Genomic DNA, 19,600 nt, shown 5'->3' with positions numbered 1-19,600 from the left:
TATGTAGAGGGTTGTCAAAAATAGTGAAGGAAAAAAAAAAGAGTAAAAATGTGTTAAACTCTTTGTTGATTATTAGAAATTCAACTTGTTTTCAGTATTTTCTGTTGGTGTGCTTTCACCGCTATTCGTGACCTTCAGCATTTCAGGCTCTGTCATCTTTCTCCATCAAACAGACCCACACAGTGTGAACTCATGACTTTTTGCAATATGTACATGTTATAAAGAGTGATATAATACATTTTAAACATTTGTCTTCAAAAACTCCTCACTTAAACCAGATAAAAATAAATCAAACAAAGAATTGTTTCTCCATGATAGCTATGGGAAAGACTGCTGACTTGACAGTTGTCCAGCAGACAACCAGTCATCGGCACCTTGCATAAGGAGGATAGACTGGAAAAGGTCATTGCTACAGAAACTGGCTCTTCAGAGTGCTGTATCCAGACATTGATGGAAAGCTGAGTGGAGGGAGAACATGTCACCCGTCCATCACAGGGCAATAAGGTGACACACAGGACAAACATGCACACACACACCAACAGACACTCTTGACTAAGGATAATTTGGAGAGACTAATTAACAATCATGTTTTTGGATTGTTGGATGATGTCCAAGAACCTTGAATCCAGATGAGTTTCCTTGTTTTAAATTGGATTATGATCAAAGCATTTTAATTATATTCTGAAATGCAGAGAAGCACCTTTATATATTTATATACAACTTATTGGATTAGTCTCTGTGTGTGCAAAACTATTTATAGTAATAAGCCATAATAAGACCATAGTTTGGATTAGTTTTAGCATTTCCAAACCAGCGTAATTTCACATAGAACATAAGTGTTATGCTATGCCATAGCAGAGAGTATATGTTAAAATTAGGTTTTACAATAACTTCCTGTTGGTGTTTTGTTTGGTTCCAATTGAAACTGCATTTTACATGATTTATCTCGAAGCATAAACACTTACATTCAAAAGCCTTTAGAGTTTTCAGTCCAGCTTTCTCTTTTTGCCTTTAGCATTTCCTTTTTTTGAGACGTTGGGCACCAATTGTGATGCAATCGAGTGCCTGATGATCATGGACAATGTTGCATGCTTCATAAAAATGCCAGTCCGTAAGCGCTCTCCGCATCCGTCTCTGTGTTGTGTTAAGCAGCGCTTATTGTCACCGCAGCGATCTCGCCGCGTATCCACATCGCTGTCAGAGTCATGTTACTTCTTTGAAAGCCATCAGGATTTGTCTTTGTCAGCTGCCTGTCCCTCAGTCCATTAAAGTTGATTGATAGAAGGAGAAAATGTTCCGCCCAGCTGTTGTCGTTGACTCATCCCAAGGAAGTTGAAAGGAACTCTAAAGTGGACCATCCCTCATCAAAAAGGGCCTTTGTCTGTGTTCATAATGTGAAGCAAAATACATGTCTGGGGAATTTTTCAGTTTTCTTTTCCGGGTAATACCATGAAGGATTATTGTGTTACAGATGAAGATACTGATTAGAGTCAAATGTTTCTTTTTGTTTTGTTTTTTTTTCCCTGAGCAATGCTGCAGACATTCTCAGACCCTTACTAGCATTGGTTGGAGGAAATCAGGGATATGTGATTCCACCTGCGGTCAAATCCAAATAAAAACCAGGCAAAAAATAAAAATAAAAAATCTGTCCATGTTTTCTTCTTCCTCTTCCTTCCTCCCTCTGTTATCTTCTAATAGCTCTTGAGGATTTCTACAGGACAACTTGAGGAGGATTTTATGATATTTCAGTGTGATTGATAACATGGTGTTGGAGGGATGTCAGGCTTTCAAAGACAGATAATGTGGATTTCTATCTCTCTGCCTTCTTGCGTAAGATGTGCCATCAATCAAGTGTATCGTGTCCTTAACCTGATAAAATTAAAACCTTTAAGGGGGGTGTGAGGCCTGGGGTCTCCAAAGAACTAGGGCACACATCAACACAGAGCATGACAGATCCACAACATAGATCCAAATCATGCAAGGCTCACAGCAAGGATCAAAGGAGAAAATAAAATTAATGATCCGATTCTATATTGCTGTTGACAGAGGAGAGAGATTACAGGAAGAACGGTCTCATTTTCACCCTGCGCTAGGGGGTTATTAGATCTTGGCCCATCTAATTTCATTTCGAAGGTTGTCAATATTTCCCAGCAACAGGCACAGCTCACCACAGCAGAGCTAGAATCCCTACAGGAAAGAAAGCCTGATCATTTTAACATATACAGATACAGTTACTAGACTCGGCCTTGAAATGTTCAGCACGCAGTTAGATTTTTGTTTTCAAATGATAATGCACTCAAAACTATTTATCCCAGCGTGTCTGAGATATGTGGATCTGCATGCTCTTGCATTTTTCTCCTCAGGTAGGCCTTACCTTATTTTTTTGTGTGTGTGTTTCAGTTGACGGCTGCATACACAAAGCGGCAGGGTGCTGTCTGTATGATGAGTGTCACTCACTAAACGGCTGTGAAACCGGCAAAGCCAAGATCACCTGCGGTTATGATCTCCCTGCAAGATGTGAGTATCAGTAATTATTTCCCTCTTTTTTTTGTGATTGCTCTGTAATGTGTGTGGTTGGTGCCTTGCGGAAATGTTCTCTAATCAAATCTTCTACCTCTGGGGGCTTCATCACCTAACGATGGGAGAACAATAGCTTTTATTGGTAAACAGTGGAATATTAGACTGTTCAGCACGGCTCGCCTAAAAGCCTTAATATGAAAATGTTTGAAGTGAAGAACCTGCTTTTTAATTGCTTATGTGATCATTTTTACACCTTTTTATCTTTTCAATAAAATGAAGTTCAAGCCTGCTAACTTTCATGTTCAGGTTCATTGCTCACAATAATGGTAAAGAAAGACAATAGAGGCAACTGAGCACAACCAGAAAATGCCAGAAAGTTATTTGCAGAACTAAACTCAGGCATGGATATGCAACCCATTGAACACACAGCTAGAAAGTAGTCATTTCAGACAGCTTACAGCTGAGTGAAGTTGAAGACAGAGTGAGGAGAGCATCTATGAAAATGTATGTAGTATATTTTTCCCTATTCTTTCGAGACATCACTGACATGTCCTCTATGCTTTACACAGCCACGATCCTGCACTGCGTGACTATCACTGGCACATGCCCATATGAATATTAATATTAATGTTGATATGTCATGCATCCCGACTCATATAGCATGATGTTTGAGACTAGTAAATGTCTTCTAACGGATGCCACTCAGTTCTCCATGAAAGGGGATTTTAAATAATTTAAGTTTTCATTCCTTTGGCTCAGACACTAAGAAAAAAACTGACTCCCCTTAGCTAAATATTTTGGCTACACAGGCTGGTGAAGAGTTTGAAGAGTGTTATAATGATTCAGTGTAGCTGATACCATGAGATGCTTTTTACTATTAGTGGGTGCAAAAAAGTGTTGGAATCGTTGTATTTTCTTACCTTCTGATCTCAAACATGCGGCCTCTTCAGTGGATGCCCAAGAGCTGTGATGGTCTCAGCTCTGGTGGTTGAATTGCTTTTGTTTCCTTACCCTGTCTCCTTAGCTTTTAGTTGTTCCTTTTTTTAGGAAGGCAAAATTGCAGTTGTTTCATATTGTTTACTTTCCTTCATAGCAGGATCATTGTGTACTCAGCACAGTGTTTTTCTATGTTGCCAATGAGTGCCCACACATCGATTTAACCAATTCTCAGTAGAAAAGTCTTTCTTTGTCAGGAAATCAGTTTTCTGTTTACACCTGGGAGTCATTCTGTGCTGTTCCAAATGGCGTAAATGGCAGAGCATTTCCGTTTCAGTGAGGCTTTTTATGTCATAAGATTCTGTTTGAAAGTTATTAATCTGCTTTGAATAAGCAACAAAAAGGCTGATTTTGATTTGTAAAGATTTTTCAGTTATCTGATCCTAAAATCTGACACATAACCTTTATTTTTATTATTATTTTTTTTTTAAGTTCCACTTATTGAAATCATACTATCCTGGAGCCTGACTTGGGAACTTTGTTGTCTTTCTTGTGAAACACAAAAACTCAATCTTTAAAAAGGTCTTGAATGCTAAACCCTCTGCCCACGGTAGGCACTTCAGCTGTGTGATGCCTAATACCACTTTCAGATTAAGTTGACCCCAGCCATTCGTAAATATTATGTTTGTGTTAATTCCTGAGCACAAATGTATCTGTATTTTTGAAGAAATTTTGGAAATATACTGGCATTGCTAACTGTTTTTATTGCTTCTGTGAAGTTTGAAGCTATTTTTGTCAAGTTCAGGGGGGGAAAAAACAGTTTTATTGCATGTGAATATATGTATATATATATATATATATAGATTTCATTATTTGCAATAACTAATTTAATCCAAATTAAGTTGGTAATTTGAGGATAATTAATGTAATTGGTGCTTGTTATGGTAGACTGAAGTTTTGTTAATTTACAAAGATGAGGCATGCCCTGTTAGCTACTTAATTTGATTGATTTTTCATACCTGATTTAGTCTGTAAACAGATAAAAAATACCACAACAGAAATTCAGCTGTATTTTTGTTAATTTTTCTCTCGAACTCGTTTGTTTCTCGTGTCATCCTAGAATTAAACAGATTTTGCCTTTTCTCTTGGCAACTGTCCTTCATTATGTCACATTTTAAACTTTGTCATAGGCTTATTTCTTTTACGAGAAGTGTCACTGGGTGTAATTCGGTCGAGACAAACGTCCCAGCAGTCCTAACCTAACCCTGAAGGATTTCTGAGAGACAGCCAAGAGAAGATATTGAGGCTCAGATGAAATTAGGTTGTGTTAATATGCTATGTCGTAAAGATGTCAAACAAATGGAGCAGATAAACTGTGAGAGGGTGCTATATGGGCAGCCAGTTCAAGTGTGTTCAGCTCTGAAGCTGCTTGCACCGTGACAATTTAATAACCTCCTGTGTCACATGGTAGCAATCACTGGCTGTTGTTGTTGTAATTATCTCCAAACAGAACAGCTCCTCTCTCCAGGTTACCTTGTTGGAAGTTGTATTTAAAGTGATCTTATTTAGTGTCTTTACTCTGAAGGAGAGATCGTCTTCTATCTCAGATCACCGCCAGCATCAGCAGCGTTGTCACTCTTCTGTTCTTGGAAACTGTCAAACACTTCGCTTTGCTTTGTAAACACTCCAGTTCTTATGATCTACCCACTGATTTCTTTTTTTTTTTTTTTTCCCGAATAATTAAATTATCTTTTTGACATTTTTGTTCCACCTACGTGCACAATGTAAAATTGTCTTGAGTGGAAACAACTATCTGTTGAGTGCATGAAAGCTGAAATAATAGACTGTCCACCCCCTCACCACTGGAATGAGTAAATAAACAAGAAAACGCTTACCAAATTTCTAAACCTGCTTAGATTATCGGAAGTCACTTTCAGGCTTAATAAGAATAGAAAAAAATCCACTGAACCTTTGCACTTTAATAATAGTATATTATTTGCTAACTGTTGTGAAATAAAGATCATTATAAAACAAGCTTTTTAAGAAAATGGATTCCGACAATCCAGCAAATGAGAAAAGAGCTGATATCATACTGTACATATTAATGCCTTTGAGGTATTTTATACAAAGGACATCCTTTTAGTTTGCATTGTAAAAAAAAAAAAAATCAGAAGAGAGTTGAATGAGCAAAGTTCTGTTTTTATATTCAAATGAAAGTGAGCAATTACAGTGCTGTGAAAAAGTATTTGGCCACTTACAGATTTTTTCTGCTTTTCCTTTTTCTCACTTTTAACTGTTTCAGATCATCAAACATTTTGTTTGAGGAAAGCTAGCTTGAGAAAATACAAAGAATGAAGACGACTTAATTTAATAAAGAAAACTCTCCAAACCAACATGAACCCATGTGAAACAAACTATCCGACGTCTTTGTTTAATCAGGAATTATCTGTCATTGAATTTTTTTTTTTTAGAAAGGCAGATTTGAATTTCACTACTTGAACCAATGCCTGCGGAGTCAAGAAGTCCCTTAAATGGAACATGTTTGACAACATGAAGCAGACTAAAAGCTTGCAGAAACTAAACTAAAACAAACAAACAAACAAAAAACTTGTAAGTATGGAAAAGGAAAAGGCTTAAACTGAAAGTGAGAACCACTATCCACAAACAGGAGCTCATTCAACAGGGGTGAAGCTTTTCAGAGACAGCCGACCCTCCAAAATAACTCTAAAAGTGCACCAAAGCCTCCTTTAGGAGGTTACAAAATGCATTTTTGCCGTGAATATTGAAATTCTCCATCTTCTTGTAGCCTTTTTCTGTGCTGTAATTTGAAAACGTCACTTGTATTTAATTGAACGATGGTTGTGCCGGTCCAGTTTACTTTTATTAAAAATTAGAAATTCCAATTTCACTCCTGCAGATTAAACGACTGATAAATGTTTTCCTGCATCCTCAAAAGCAAGTTTCTGTTCACACCGAGCGTAGTCGCTGATCTCAAATCAGACTTGTCCTTGTTTTGAGGTTTGACATGCTGAGACAGTGGAAAATGACCTGGTGACCCAGCCCATCTTTTCTGCCTTCACCCCACCCACCCCACCTCTAAAGACAAGAAAATTACTCTCCATTACATCTCACTAAAGCAGTTTAGGCTGTGAAATCCCAGCAACAAAACGAGCCTTTCCTTTAAGCGGCCTTACACACATGTGCAGCGTATTATTTTAGAGCCGGCCCTGGACTATTAATCAATGACGGTAATTACTCTCCTACCATAGCAAAAAGACTTCAAAAAACAATGTCTGCTATATCAATCTGGGAAAGAGTTTGACTATTTGTCCTGTTGTTAGATGGTTAGTCATCTGTTAGTGGTCAAGTGTAGCAATTGGAGTCACTTATGTGGATGTGCACATTATTGCTTCATTATTCCTTCATTATTGACGCTGTGGTTTGCTTCTAAAAAAAATCACTAAATGAAATATTCATATGGCTTCTGTCTTCAACGCTGTTTTCATTGATACATTTTGAAAACTGTGAGGCTGACTCCTAATTATACATTGACATCACTGGAATATGTATGTGATGTTTTTAGTAAGAAATGATTTATTCTGCATTTTATGTGTAGCATTATGTATTTTGCGTTTATTTACGTTGGTTGGATATATAACCAATCGAATGGGATCATCCTGATGCATTGATGCGTCTGTGGAAGGCAACTTGGAAGAGAAACTATTTTTTGGGGGAAAAAAAATTCCTATAACTTTATCTTTTAATTTTCCCATGTTTTTTCCCCCCCTTTTTTTAACCAATATTGTCACCCATTTTGAGTGAATCTTCAAAATCTAAACCAACATTTTGGAAAAACTTAAACTTATGTTCTTTTTGCACTTTCAAGGTTAATGGATCTTAAAATCGGCAATGTCTGTGTCTGAATGGGTGTCGGCTCGTCAGGCAGATTCTTTTCAAATTTTCGTCTGCTCTCTTTCTGGCTATTGGTAAGATGAAGCCGCTCTAATCCTGCTAAATTTGCATTCAGTCCCACAGGGCCCCTCTGATCCCAAATCTAATGGAGTCTTTTGACCAAAGCCTGATCGTAATGTCTTCATCCGTCCCAGAAAACTGCAAAAGCCTCATATCAGTATTTTTTCACTTTTATACCTTCTGCAATTAGCTAAATAAAAACATACCTTTAGGGAATTATCACTTTCTTTGATTCCAACCACAAGTTTGAGATGATTTTCTTGTTTTTTACATTTCCTTCACCTTTGGATTAATAAAATAAAATATAACATGTATGTGTGAATGTGTTTTGGGTTAATAAAGTGTACCCATCTAGTGGAGATGGAAAATTGTGTTCCTGTTGAGTAGTGGTACCATTTCCTCCTGAATGGTACTTGACAGTATGCACCACTGAGTGGTGAATATTTGGTTGAACTTGATAAATGCTGCTGGATCTTGAACTTGGTATGACTCAGCTGTGACTCAAAGGAAAGAAAACTCATTCTCTGACTGAACTGGGTGTAGATAGGTTTACTGGAACATGGATGTATATTAACTTGCAACTATGTCTAAATAAGAGACACTGAAATGTTCTCTGAAAAGTAAGATGTGCTGCATCAGTTAGAAACTTACTATGGGCATGGAAATACTCTATTAATTTTAGAATCTTATTTATTTTGCTGTCATGAGATAATTATCTAAATGTATTCAATTATCTTTAAGAACAAAAAGTGTTTTATCTTTCATTCAGTGTCAAAACTATTATATATGCACAGGCTCTATTGCATGTACTTGCATATTTCTTGCTATTGTTAAGTGAATGTTCCTCTTCCAATTCTGTCAAGAAGATGATATAAATATCCTTTCCAAAAGTTCGAAATTGGCTGAAGAAGGGTCTGTCTTATATTGGTGCGTATTGCAAAGGAAACTTTTACTAACTATCAGCAGTGGTTTGAGCTTATACGTTTAATTTCGAACCCTTACGGCTTAAAGAAAGTCTACAAATGTTTCAAACTTGTGGTATCAGTTCCTCTTAAGAGTAAATTAACGTTTTATGATGCCTAATCATTTCAACGTATAAATTACCAAAAGCTCTAAATTAATTAAACTAATGACTACAAGCCTTTTATGCAAACTTCTGAATGCAGCTCTAATGACCATTTTACTGACTCCTTGAAATTACTCATAATATTGTGTGATATGAAGGGAAATGAAACAAAAGGTTAAATACTGACTCCATCTCCCGTTTTTTAATGAAAATTCAATAAAACTCTACAAAGGAAACGTCAGCATTTCTGGAGTTTTTTTTTTTTTTTTCAGTTTTATTGTTTAAATGTGTGACACATCTGAGCAGGAGATGTGGGGACTAAACTCAATTTAGAAAAAGCCTGAATTATATCATTAATATGCCGGTCCACAGGTCCACACTAACGGCGTTTAGCAAAGACCTTGTGGGTTAATCTGCACTCTCACATTTAAGCCCAAGCTGTCACAGTAGACCTATGGTGTATTTAGGGTTCAAGATAAAGGCCTGCGTGAGAAACTTAATGCTCCAAGTTGGATCTGGGCCGTTTAACTCCCCATATTTGATCCAAAGTATTTCACCCAGTTTTGTTTTCCTCCCTTGGGCAACTTGAGATTGGCAGTTCAAAACGTTTGTGGTGTTTATTGTTTCGCCTCCTCCCTCCCCCCCCCCACACACACACCCACCATCACCCACAACTCATTATTCTCTGAGCTCAAAGTATATGCTTTAAATAATGAATCATATTTTTATATGAAACAGAGAGGCCAGGATTTTGTTTTATCAAGTTGCTGTGATTAACATTGGCCTCTTTCCATTTCAGTCTTTGTTAATTATTTGTGAACATTAAACTAATAATAGGTTTGTGGATGAAACAATAATGGATCTAGTGTTTTATTCTAGTTTCCTTTAAACTCTTCTGGGAAAAGAAGTTCATTGGGATTCATGTGGAGCTATTCTTCTCTCTGACTTGTGCAAGCTGTAAGGTTTTAGATTTAAGCCGTTGGTGTATTGTACCTCCCATCCTCCACCCCCTCTCTCCCATTCTGATACTTTGAAGACAAAATCTTATCCTTGCAGCATTGAAAAGCTGGGAGATGTTTGATTGCCTTATCTAAAACAACTGCTAACTGTTTTTAGCACACTCAGCTGGCACTTTGTCTCTACAATAACTTCTTTTCTCTTCTTTGTACTCAAGCTTGCTAGAACAATACACAGCTCCTCCATTTTTTTTTTTTTCTTGCTACTCAAGTAGAAGCCTTGTGTTCTTGGGAAGTCGTTGCACGATAAATGTTATGTTTCCTGTGGTAATTCGCAGCAGGGCAGTTCGTATGGTCTGTGTTTTTAAGACGCCTACAAACTAAAGGTAATGGGTAAACCACGTCCAGGTAAATGGAAGATGGATCATCATTCATTTACACCTTGAGAACCTTGTTTACGCCTTTAACAACCAACAGCTTGAAGAAAATCGCCGTAATCTGCTTATAGTCTGCTGTAAGAAAATAGTGCTTTGAGACTCCAATTACCATCTACCTGCAAAGAATAGTCAACTGTACTAGTCAATTAAAATCAAAATAAATAGAATAATGTGGTATAATAAAGTATTTGAGTTATAATACTGAAGTAGTTTTGAGTAAATATTATATTTTTTATTATTTCTAGTAAAGATGCACCATAATAATATCGATTTTTAGGTTTATAAAAATCGATGAAATTATTTGCATGAATAAATGTTTAGAGAAAAACAAAAAACAAAATGAGAAATCCAACACCCTTTTCCCACTTTAACAACCCCTAATTTAAAATAACTACTTGTGTTCCACTGAATCATTTTAAACGTATGTATTTGACTCAAAAAATGTAATCTACTAGGAGTAGGTCACTTTATTATTTATAATACTGTCAGTTGCCTCAAATAGAGATCAATACCAAAATAAATGGTAAAGGGGTGAAATTATAAACATTGTGAAAACAGAACTAAATTAGATATGTGAGATTTCATAGCACTAATGATATTACTGGTTAGAATTCTGTAAAATACTCTATTAAAAAAGGAAAATCAACTGGCATGCAATGGCACAGCTACAAACTGGTTGGCTTGTTTTTTTTTTTTGGAGTCCAAACTGGAGGTAGTAAAAGGCAGGTCCAGATTTTTAAAAATCTGGACCTGCCCAATCGGGTGTGCATGAATAGCCGAAACAGCTTGGCCAGAAGCCACAATAAACACCCAGTTAAAGCATGGTGTCAAAAACAAAGTAGTCATGGAAAAAGACAAGCAGGGGAAAAACAATCCTTATTTTTAAGAAATCTTGGAAGATTTGCTGGTTCCTCTCATGAATAGTTTATCTTGCATGCACAAGGACACAAAATCTGCACAAATAGCCTTCTCCTGTTTGACGATGTTTCTACAAAGTGTTGACAAGTCTTCATATTAAAAACATAAATTTTAGGCCATACAGATTTTAAAGTTTTAGAAATTCTCCTGTCTCACAACCATTTTAAATTATCTATTGAATCTTCCATTGACCTTTTCAGAAATGCTCTTGCAGCCTTTATTTGTGGAGTTTGGTGTAGTCAAGCGTGAAGAACTTGGGTGATGATGTACATTTACAAAATTACATGATGCAAAGCAGCACACAGAGACTGTGGAAGCAAATTTAAAGCCAAACCTTTATCCAAACTTTTATGCAATACAACTGAAAGTTTTCTCCTTTTAAAACTGGGGACTTAAAATGTGTTAAATCTGAACTATCAAATTCTTAGTTATGAATAACTATTTATTTTAATGGTAGAGTTAATAATCTGAGCTTTCATCAGCAAGCTGAAACCGAATGAACTGCTATGACTCTTACTGTAAATTGTGTTTGAAGGTAAACCAACTTTAACCTACAGATGTAAGGATGAATGTAAATGCTAACAGCTGAAAATACCAACCGAAGTGGAGTTTAAGTTTCTTTGTAAGTTACATTATAAGCATGTGTTTCATGATTCACACCTTAAATTAAAACCATAAGCCTCACAAGGTTTTAAAGTCTAAAATTTAATTCACAGACACTTACTGAACCCCTGTGGCTGGCTTTAAATTGCATCAATGAGGCTCTAGGGGTACATGTTCTTTATGGTTGGCCCAAAAATAGAGAGATTATGGCTGGTGTGCATATGCAAATCAAGTATGTGGAGACCATGATTTGTAATCATGCTTTATTTCATCAGATATTCCTGGCTTAAGTAATTTTTTGGAGCAGGGGGACTGTGTAACACTCCATTTAATTCTTGAACTAAATAGGCAAGAACCTTGTAGTTCACTTATATTTTTCCTCACAAAAAGGTGATGTTGTTGCAAGTAGAATTTATAGGGTCATAGTTAGATAAAACACCTTTGGGACTCATTCCCCAATTCAGTTCACATGCTTCTTTATCAGCTGCTCGCATTCAGGACGAAATGGGAATCTCTGGTGTTTACTGTAACTGCACCTGTGCTAATAATACTAATCATCTGCTCGTGATAAATTTTCCTCCCTGATAGTGCTTGAGGAATCTTTCCCATGCCCTAGTTAATCTAAGAGACCAGGCCGTCTGTTCTCTCTCCACTCAGCAAACGCAGATAAATCACAGCAAAGTACCCACTATTAGAAGGTGACATACTGCACATTCTGATTAAATTGCACACAAGAACAAAATCAGTCTGTTGCTCTTGTTTAAGGTGCCCTCCACCCTTTAAACACAGCATGGCTGACATTTTTATAGGTCTATCAAAGAGCTCGTAATTTGTTTATTTGGGTTGAACTTTACTAGGAAAAACAAAATTAGTTTTGTTCAGCAGCAAAGTTGCTGACATGTCATCTCAGTTTCATAGGGTCATTTGAACATCTTAAGAAATCTTTTCTCATCTAACCATATAACCATAAAAAAGATTAAAAAAAAAAAAAGTTGTTCAACATCAGTACCTGCAGGTGGACCCAAGTAAATTAGAGAAGTTTGCTATAGTAATTCAGTGCAAAACCTTAGCACATATATTGTATGGATCCATAGCAACAGTGGTTTTGGCAACATTTGCTTTGTACTTCATGGGTTGGTGCGGTTTGGTGCACTATTTTGTCCTTTTCCGTTGTAAAATCTGCTCATATAACTGACCTGCACCACAACATCTCTGGGCCCTCTTAAGTTGTGAAATGAGGCTAATCAGGGGGGTTTGAAGCAAAGGTCATTGAGGTTTGGGTATTTGTGGGAGGGGGGATGCAGCTGGAGTTAAAAGCTGCTGTTAAAGCAACCTGGGCTTCCTTAACACATCAGCAGACCTGCAGGCTGGCCGCTCCCATGGCACACCAGATTGATGTAATTATTCATCCAAACGGTACCAATCAGAACGTTTATATGTGATTATGGACATAGTTCTCAGTAGAGTGTTTTTTTTTTTTAATCATTTTGCTATTGATCTTGGTTAATATTTAGAGAACTTTTTGTGAATCTATATGTTTCACTTACCCGATTTACGATTTGAGATTCACATAAAGTCATTGTTTTTAGCCTTATTGTGTTACAAATGAAAAGACTAAAACTGCCATAGATTTAAAACCATGGGATCATATCCAGACACTGTGCTGCTGTTACTAGATGTGTTTTTCCTCTCATTTTGAATTCATTGCCTAAGTGAAATAAATCCCTCGTTGTAGTTAAAATAAATGAGCCTGGGCTGCTACTGCAGTTACAACCACATACGTTGTACAACGTCAACATGTTCTCCACTGCTCACCGTTAGCACCCACATCATAAATGTCACCACGTCTCTTCATGCCCACTCCATTCACCAGACAGGAGCCACTGCAGACTTTCTTAGACTCTGTCTGGATTCTGTGCTTTCTTCACCCACTCTGTCATTTATTGTGGTGTGAAGTTGTTTGAAGCCTTCATTTCTAGAGATTTGTTTTTATGCAAGTTTGGCTAAAGTGACGCATAATCTCTACTGTTAAAGTGCCTACAGAAGAAGATTGCTGGAGAGGAAGGGTTTTCTTACTTGAGAAAAATTATATTTCATTTAGGATCACTTAGAAACCTGAAACATCTGAGATAAACCCAGAAAGGCAGTAGGTGGTTTTTTGTATGTCTGGGCAAGTACAATAAAAACATCCTTATGTTACTCACATTTTATTCATAGTGTATATTTAACAAGGTTTCACTTGAAAACTGTATTTAGTTAAAAATATGTCATAAATATTCATTATTGAGCTAACTGTGTGGCGCAAGAAAATGTTAAAATTGGGTTACCAAGGAGTAGGAGGCCTGAAATCAAGGAGTAAAAGTTGAACAATGTCCGCTTAAGCTATTAAAGTGACTTAATTTTACTGAAAATGTAATCTTTAAATTGCAGTAATTAAAGAAGTTTTTAAAATGTCTTGAATGTAACTTATGGAAACCAATTGTTTTGGTTTTAATAAGGTATCCTGATATTAATATTTCAAGAGAGTCAGCTGGACAATTAAAGCATCCAGACCAAATTTTTAAAAAAGTAGAGGAAGGTAGAGGAATATTTTCAAGAAATGATAGATAATCAAATTAGAATATGTGATATTTTAACATTTTTTTTATGTGTGCCCTTGTCCATAATTCAAGAAAGTCCATAACTGCAATGCAAAATAAACAGTTTTTAAATGTTTTAAATACCTGGTTATAAAATATTTTGTTTATCGTAATTTTGACTGAACTTTATATTTGCTAAGAATGTTTCCCATGTAGTCATGGCTTGTGAGACTGAAAGGCTTGCTTTTTTGAGTTAAAACTAAATAAATTAAACTGATGAAAGCACAAATGTTTTAAAGAGGAGCTCAAGTTTTTTACAGAATTATTTTACCTCTTTTAACATGAAATCACTGTCGGACATCAATGGGGAACTCATCTGCTTCTTAGCATTGTTTATCAGAGAAAACCTGTCTCCATTTCTCTCCACATTGATCATTTTGCTCTGCGTTTCCCTTGGCTGCAGTAACAAGAAACAGAACAAACCTAATTTTAACTGCTCATCTCTAAACGCCCAAATATCCTTCAGTCCTTCTCAGATATTTGTGCTTCCTTTGTTGGCCGGCCTGTCAGTCTTCCAGGCCTCTTGAGGACTGCAGTAATTTGGTAATTTTGCCTAAATGGTGATACTGTAATTATGTGGCATCAGCTGCCTAGCTGTCAGTGAGACGGCCAATGGTCATTCATCACCAGGAAACTAGAGGGGGGAAGCGAGTTTCCCGACTGATGGGGTAAACACTTGCAGAAAGAAAGCGTGGTGGTCTCTCCCCAAAAACGGCTGAAAATAGAAGGTGAGAGGCCTTTGGAGTAATGGGGTGCAGGAGTATTTACGGCCTGTGTGGTAGGCCGGTCATTTCATCGAGATAGAGAGGCATCAAGGCGTGCCTGAGCTGCAGAATTGACAGTGATGCATCGGGAAGGGGGGGCTTGTGAAGTGGGTCCGCTGGAAGGTCAGGTTTGAAGTAGAATGTGGCAGCAGCTCTAATGCAGTCCTTGCATCCCATCACACACAGCTCCCATCTGTCCACGAATAAGCCTGGCTTAATGAAAGCTGTCGTTATAAAGGGCTCATCACCCAGTGGTGGCACATTAACACACAGAGAGAATCCTCACTACTGAAGTGCTGCGCCTGCCAAAGTCTGTCTTTTTTAATTTCAGTCCAGTGCTGAATATACTTTTGAAAATAAAATACCAGCACTACGCCCACTTAGACTGCAGATTTTAATAAAAAATAGATATGCCTCTGGGTACGTTAAATAATGGTGTGTTTTGGACTCATCGAAATCCTATTCCTCTCAGGTAGGTTATGTCATTTCATGGACATCAGAAATATATATTGAGGCAACATTTTATTCTTTTTTTTTTTTTTTTTGTGCCTGCAAGGTAGCTCCCTATAGACAAATTACCTACATACATGGAAGTAGTGCAGAAATTGGTGTGACTCCTTGGTCAGCAATGCCTGTCCACCAGAACTTTGTTCTGTTTCCTTGGTAACCATCTGGCTGCTAGCTGATGATTGGCGGTCTACGTCAAAATACTAATCTGGGAATTTGCCAGTCAGAATATGTCTTTCTGAATCATGTCATAAAGCTGATTAGTAATCTTTATTCTCACTGAGGCTAAAAAAAACTCACTGCAGCTGTTGGAACCATATAGAGCAAAGGTGTCCATCTCCTGTCCTCAACCACTGGGCTCCATCTCCCATCATGCATCATTCCATGCATCCTCACTTGGTCAGCTGCCTCCTTCCTCAGCTCTTGGTCACACAGTTTCTTGTCCATAACAGGCTTTACATTATTGAAGTCCACCATTTTCTCCATCAAAAACTAAAAAAAGAAAACCCTGACGGAGCCAAAAAATTAGCTCACTCTTCCTGGAGCAAGAGCGGCAGCTGTGAACACGCATAAGTTTTTTTTTTTTTCTTTCTTTCTTTTTTTGCTTGAAACCAAGTCTAAGCAATTTAATATGTGGAGAAGAAAAAGACAACAATTTTTTTTTTTTTTCAAAAGCCTGAAATTGTACGTTTTTGTTGGAGAATGATGAGACGGGTCCTTCCTTCTCGCTGTTGCAATCAATACCACATGCCAGATGGAAATAAAGACTTGTTACTCTAACTTGGCTTCTCAGAATCAGGCCACGAGCAATTCGTGCTACAATCAAAACATTTCAAACAAACAAAAATACAATAAAATTTGCCTGTAGAGATGCAAAAAAATGTCTCACCTGATGCTCCCATTTTTTCTGCTCGCAGCAGTTGAAGAAATGACCCTAAATCAATCACCCTGCCCACCCTCACCCCCACCCCCCAAAAAAGAAGACCGTTGTGGTGATTCATCAGAAGCTGACAGGTATCAAAATAGATAAATGTATTTAGAATATTTGGGCACCAAATAATATTTCTCCTCATTTCGCAAACTATTTCCTTGCGTAGATCTTTAACGTACTTTTGTTTACTTCTTCCAATATGTTTTTTTGGGGGTTTTTTTATGAAGGATGATTGTCTTGACACAACCACAGGTTTAGGCTTTGTTAAAAACAGGGACACTGCCACTCATTCCTCTGGGGACAATTGTGCACAGGAAATGCCTGTCTCAACTAGTGACAATGTCGTTGTCTCGGGAAGAAAGGCATATTTTTAATCTGATGGCTTTGTTTACCGCTCATTTCAGACTAAGGATAAAAACTAATTAAGAACAGGGAGTAGCAGGCTCCTGTAGTGGCATTTTCAAAGCTAATTATGCATGAATACAGGCTGCCTAAATAGTTGCTCCCTAGTCTTTGATGTTCTTTTCACTAAATTGCTATGGTTACTTCCGCTCATTAGGCTTTTAAGATTGTAAACGTTGACAGGTTTTGTCGTCCCTCTTTAAGCATATGGGGGTTGGAGATTTTGCCACGAGCTCCGCGTTTGTGTGTGTTGCGTATACACTTGGTGGAGTTGCCATTCATTGATTTAAATGCTGTGGATTTAAAGCTGTGCTGCGGTCCTTAAAAGCCATTAACCTTCCCGTAACAGTACATATATGGCTCTCTGTAAACCCTAACGGGGAGCGGAACCGATACGGTGGAGGCGGCGCGTTCCTTCAGGAGAACCACTTTTGAGAAATACGGAAATGAGACTCCATAAAATGGAAAATAAAACTTTTTTTTTTTTTTTTTTTCATTTTAACTTTGTGGTACTGGTGGGGTCTGCTCCTGTGTCTATTGTGGTTTAAGTGCTGTCTCAATCAATATGTTCCCAGGCAATTGGATAACTGTGTGTGGATATTACGCGCAATATGGGAATTCAGCTCTGTAAACCTCAGCAACAAAGCGGCATTTAAAGTATGCTCTCTTCCGATGGAGGCAAAGCATGACTAAATCGAGCAAAATAGTATGGCTGACGATAAACCCTTACCAAAAGTAATATAGATTAAAAATAGGAAAATATATATATTTTTTAACCACAGCTCAACATGTGATTTAACACTTGGAAAAAACACTTTTAGGCATGAGCATGTTACCAGTACATGGTTATATTTAAAAAAAAAAAAAAGAAAACCTCTAAATACCTCGTCAAATTTTCCATCTTATCATTCTTGCCACAAAAACATCTCTTTATCGAAAAGTTAAAAAGTACAGCAATGACCAGAGTTCTCTCTAACTCTATGAACCATAGAAGAATCCCAATTAATTGCTGAACACTGCTAGTCAGCTGCCTGAAAAACATAAATCCGACTGTTTTTGAAGATTCAAAGGTGTAAAAGACATGGCTTGTCATAGCATGGTCACTAAAAAATAAAATGACACTCCTTGTTCATTTTAAAATAATTGTTGAAAAATACAGGAGGTATTCGAGATTTCATCTTTATATGATGATGTAAAGATGAAATCAATAACAAACTATCTGAGCAGAACAGCCTAAATAGTTAACTAGCTCGTGTACATTTCTCTAAGGTTGGTCTCTCTTGTCCGCTAAACCACTGGTACATTCAAATTTATAAAGTATGCATGAGAATTTTACCTACATATGTGGTGTGAGGTACTACTTTCTTCACTTCTCACATTTTAGATGGTAAGTTTGGACTGGGAGGAAGGTCTTTTCTGCCTGAAATCATTTGCAGGATGTTTCAGGACTCCAGGGTTTTTTTTTTTTTTTTTTTTTTTTTTTTACAATTTATTTATTTATTTTTCAGGGGAGTGAAGGGGGGGGGTGTTAAAGACCTTGAAAACAAGTACATCTAGTTGGAAATATTTTTCAAATCTTGAACGTTTAAAATTGAGTCTAAAACACAATTTTAGACTGTGCTGCCATCTTCACTAAGACCCACTGGGAAAATTGATATTTTTAATAAAAAAAGAGGTTTTTATTCTCTAAATGTTTTCTGGTTAAATAATGTTGAAATCCATAACATAAAAATATCAGGTTACCAGACAAAAATTGGAAATAGGGCAGATATTTTCTACAATAAAATATCTGGCCTCTTGTTACTTGTTTTGTATTAGAATACCTTTTAAATGATTAAATGCTGTTCATAAAGTATGAATATTAAAAGAAGCATTTTATTAATCTTGCTGTCCTGCTGCTTTTCAGCTTCAAAAATAAGTATTTCCTGTTACAAAGTTTTTTTATTGCACAGCTGAAGCACCTTTGCACATTTTTTTTCCTTCATGCTCTTTAACACAGAGAAGAGAGAGATCTGTTGCAAGTTCTTTGAGAGCAATTTTCAATCACAGAAGCTGAAGGAATTTTAAGAGATGACGGTAACATTTTCCTGATTTGTTTTTAATTTGGAAAAACGGTGCAAAAATAAAATTAAGTTGGCTGATGAGCTTATAAACATGAAGTTGTTAAAGTTTTCTTTCTTATTTTCAAACAAGGAAAAACAACTTTTTTCACTCATCAAGGGGAAATTGAACGGGTCCAGTCTCTGTCTGGTTGATTGATGCATCTTTATTATTTTTAAATACCATGCTGCAGGAAAACTTGTGTTATCTTAGCTCAAGGTTATCATGGCATGATAATCACGGCCCATGCCTAAACCTGATTACAGGCGTGCTTACGAAGCATGTGTAGTGTTTCTGTTTTGTGTTTCTGCTCCCGTTTACCATGTTGTTTTAAAGGCACGGCAAGGTGACAAATGACTTTGTGGCGTGTAGTTTTATGGTGATCACCTTGAGTCGTTGCTCTGGCCAGGAGACCAGTGAGTGTAATGGATCTGCTGGGAGCCCTCAGTATGGATTTATGAAAGTGCAGGGCTGGAGGAAAAGATCAGTCACCTACCTCTGTTTTCCACAAACGAAGAGACACAAATGAATAACCTTAGAGAACTGTTTGCCTCAAGGTGACAGGATTTGATAAACACAACACAACAACTGTGTCTGGTATTTTGCTGCTGATTCGCAAAGTTTACTTATTCAAGAAATTAAGAAAGCTCCCGGTCTGAACATGTTGAATTTTTAATTAGAGGCAAGCTGCTGCCACTGCAGCCTTGGGTGAGAGGCAGTCTCCCTGCGGAAGGCTGACTTTATCCGTTCCTGATAATCATGAACAGAGCCGTACACACAGACACACACCATCCAGCATGTAACAAATCATGTGACCGTGCACCAAAGGGAGCCGGGACATGTTGGTAA

At 37.2% G+C, this 19,600-nt stretch overlaps 1 protein-coding gene across 1 annotated transcript in view; it reads left to right on the top strand.

Annotated features, from left to right (window-relative positions):
• macrod2 (mono-ADP ribosylhydrolase 2) overlaps positions 1–19,600 on the top strand; it is a 479,923-nt gene that overhangs the window by 182,276 nt on the left and 278,047 nt on the right. Inside the window, exon 5 of the mRNA XM_007546309.2 lies at positions 2,401–2,517. Coding sequence (XP_007546371.1) covers positions 2,401–2,517 — 117 coding nt within the window. The remainder of the gene's footprint in view (positions 1–2,400; positions 2,518–19,600) is intronic.

This window comes from Poecilia formosa, unplaced genomic scaffold (genome assembly GCF_000485575.1).
Source record: "Poecilia formosa unplaced genomic scaffold, Poecilia_formosa-5.1.2 Scaffold15, whole genome shotgun sequence".
NCBI lineage: Eukaryota > Metazoa > Chordata > Actinopteri > Cyprinodontiformes > Poeciliidae > Poecilia > Poecilia formosa.
Note: the sequence above shows the minus strand (reverse complement) of the source record. Positions and strands in the feature narration are given on the sequence as shown.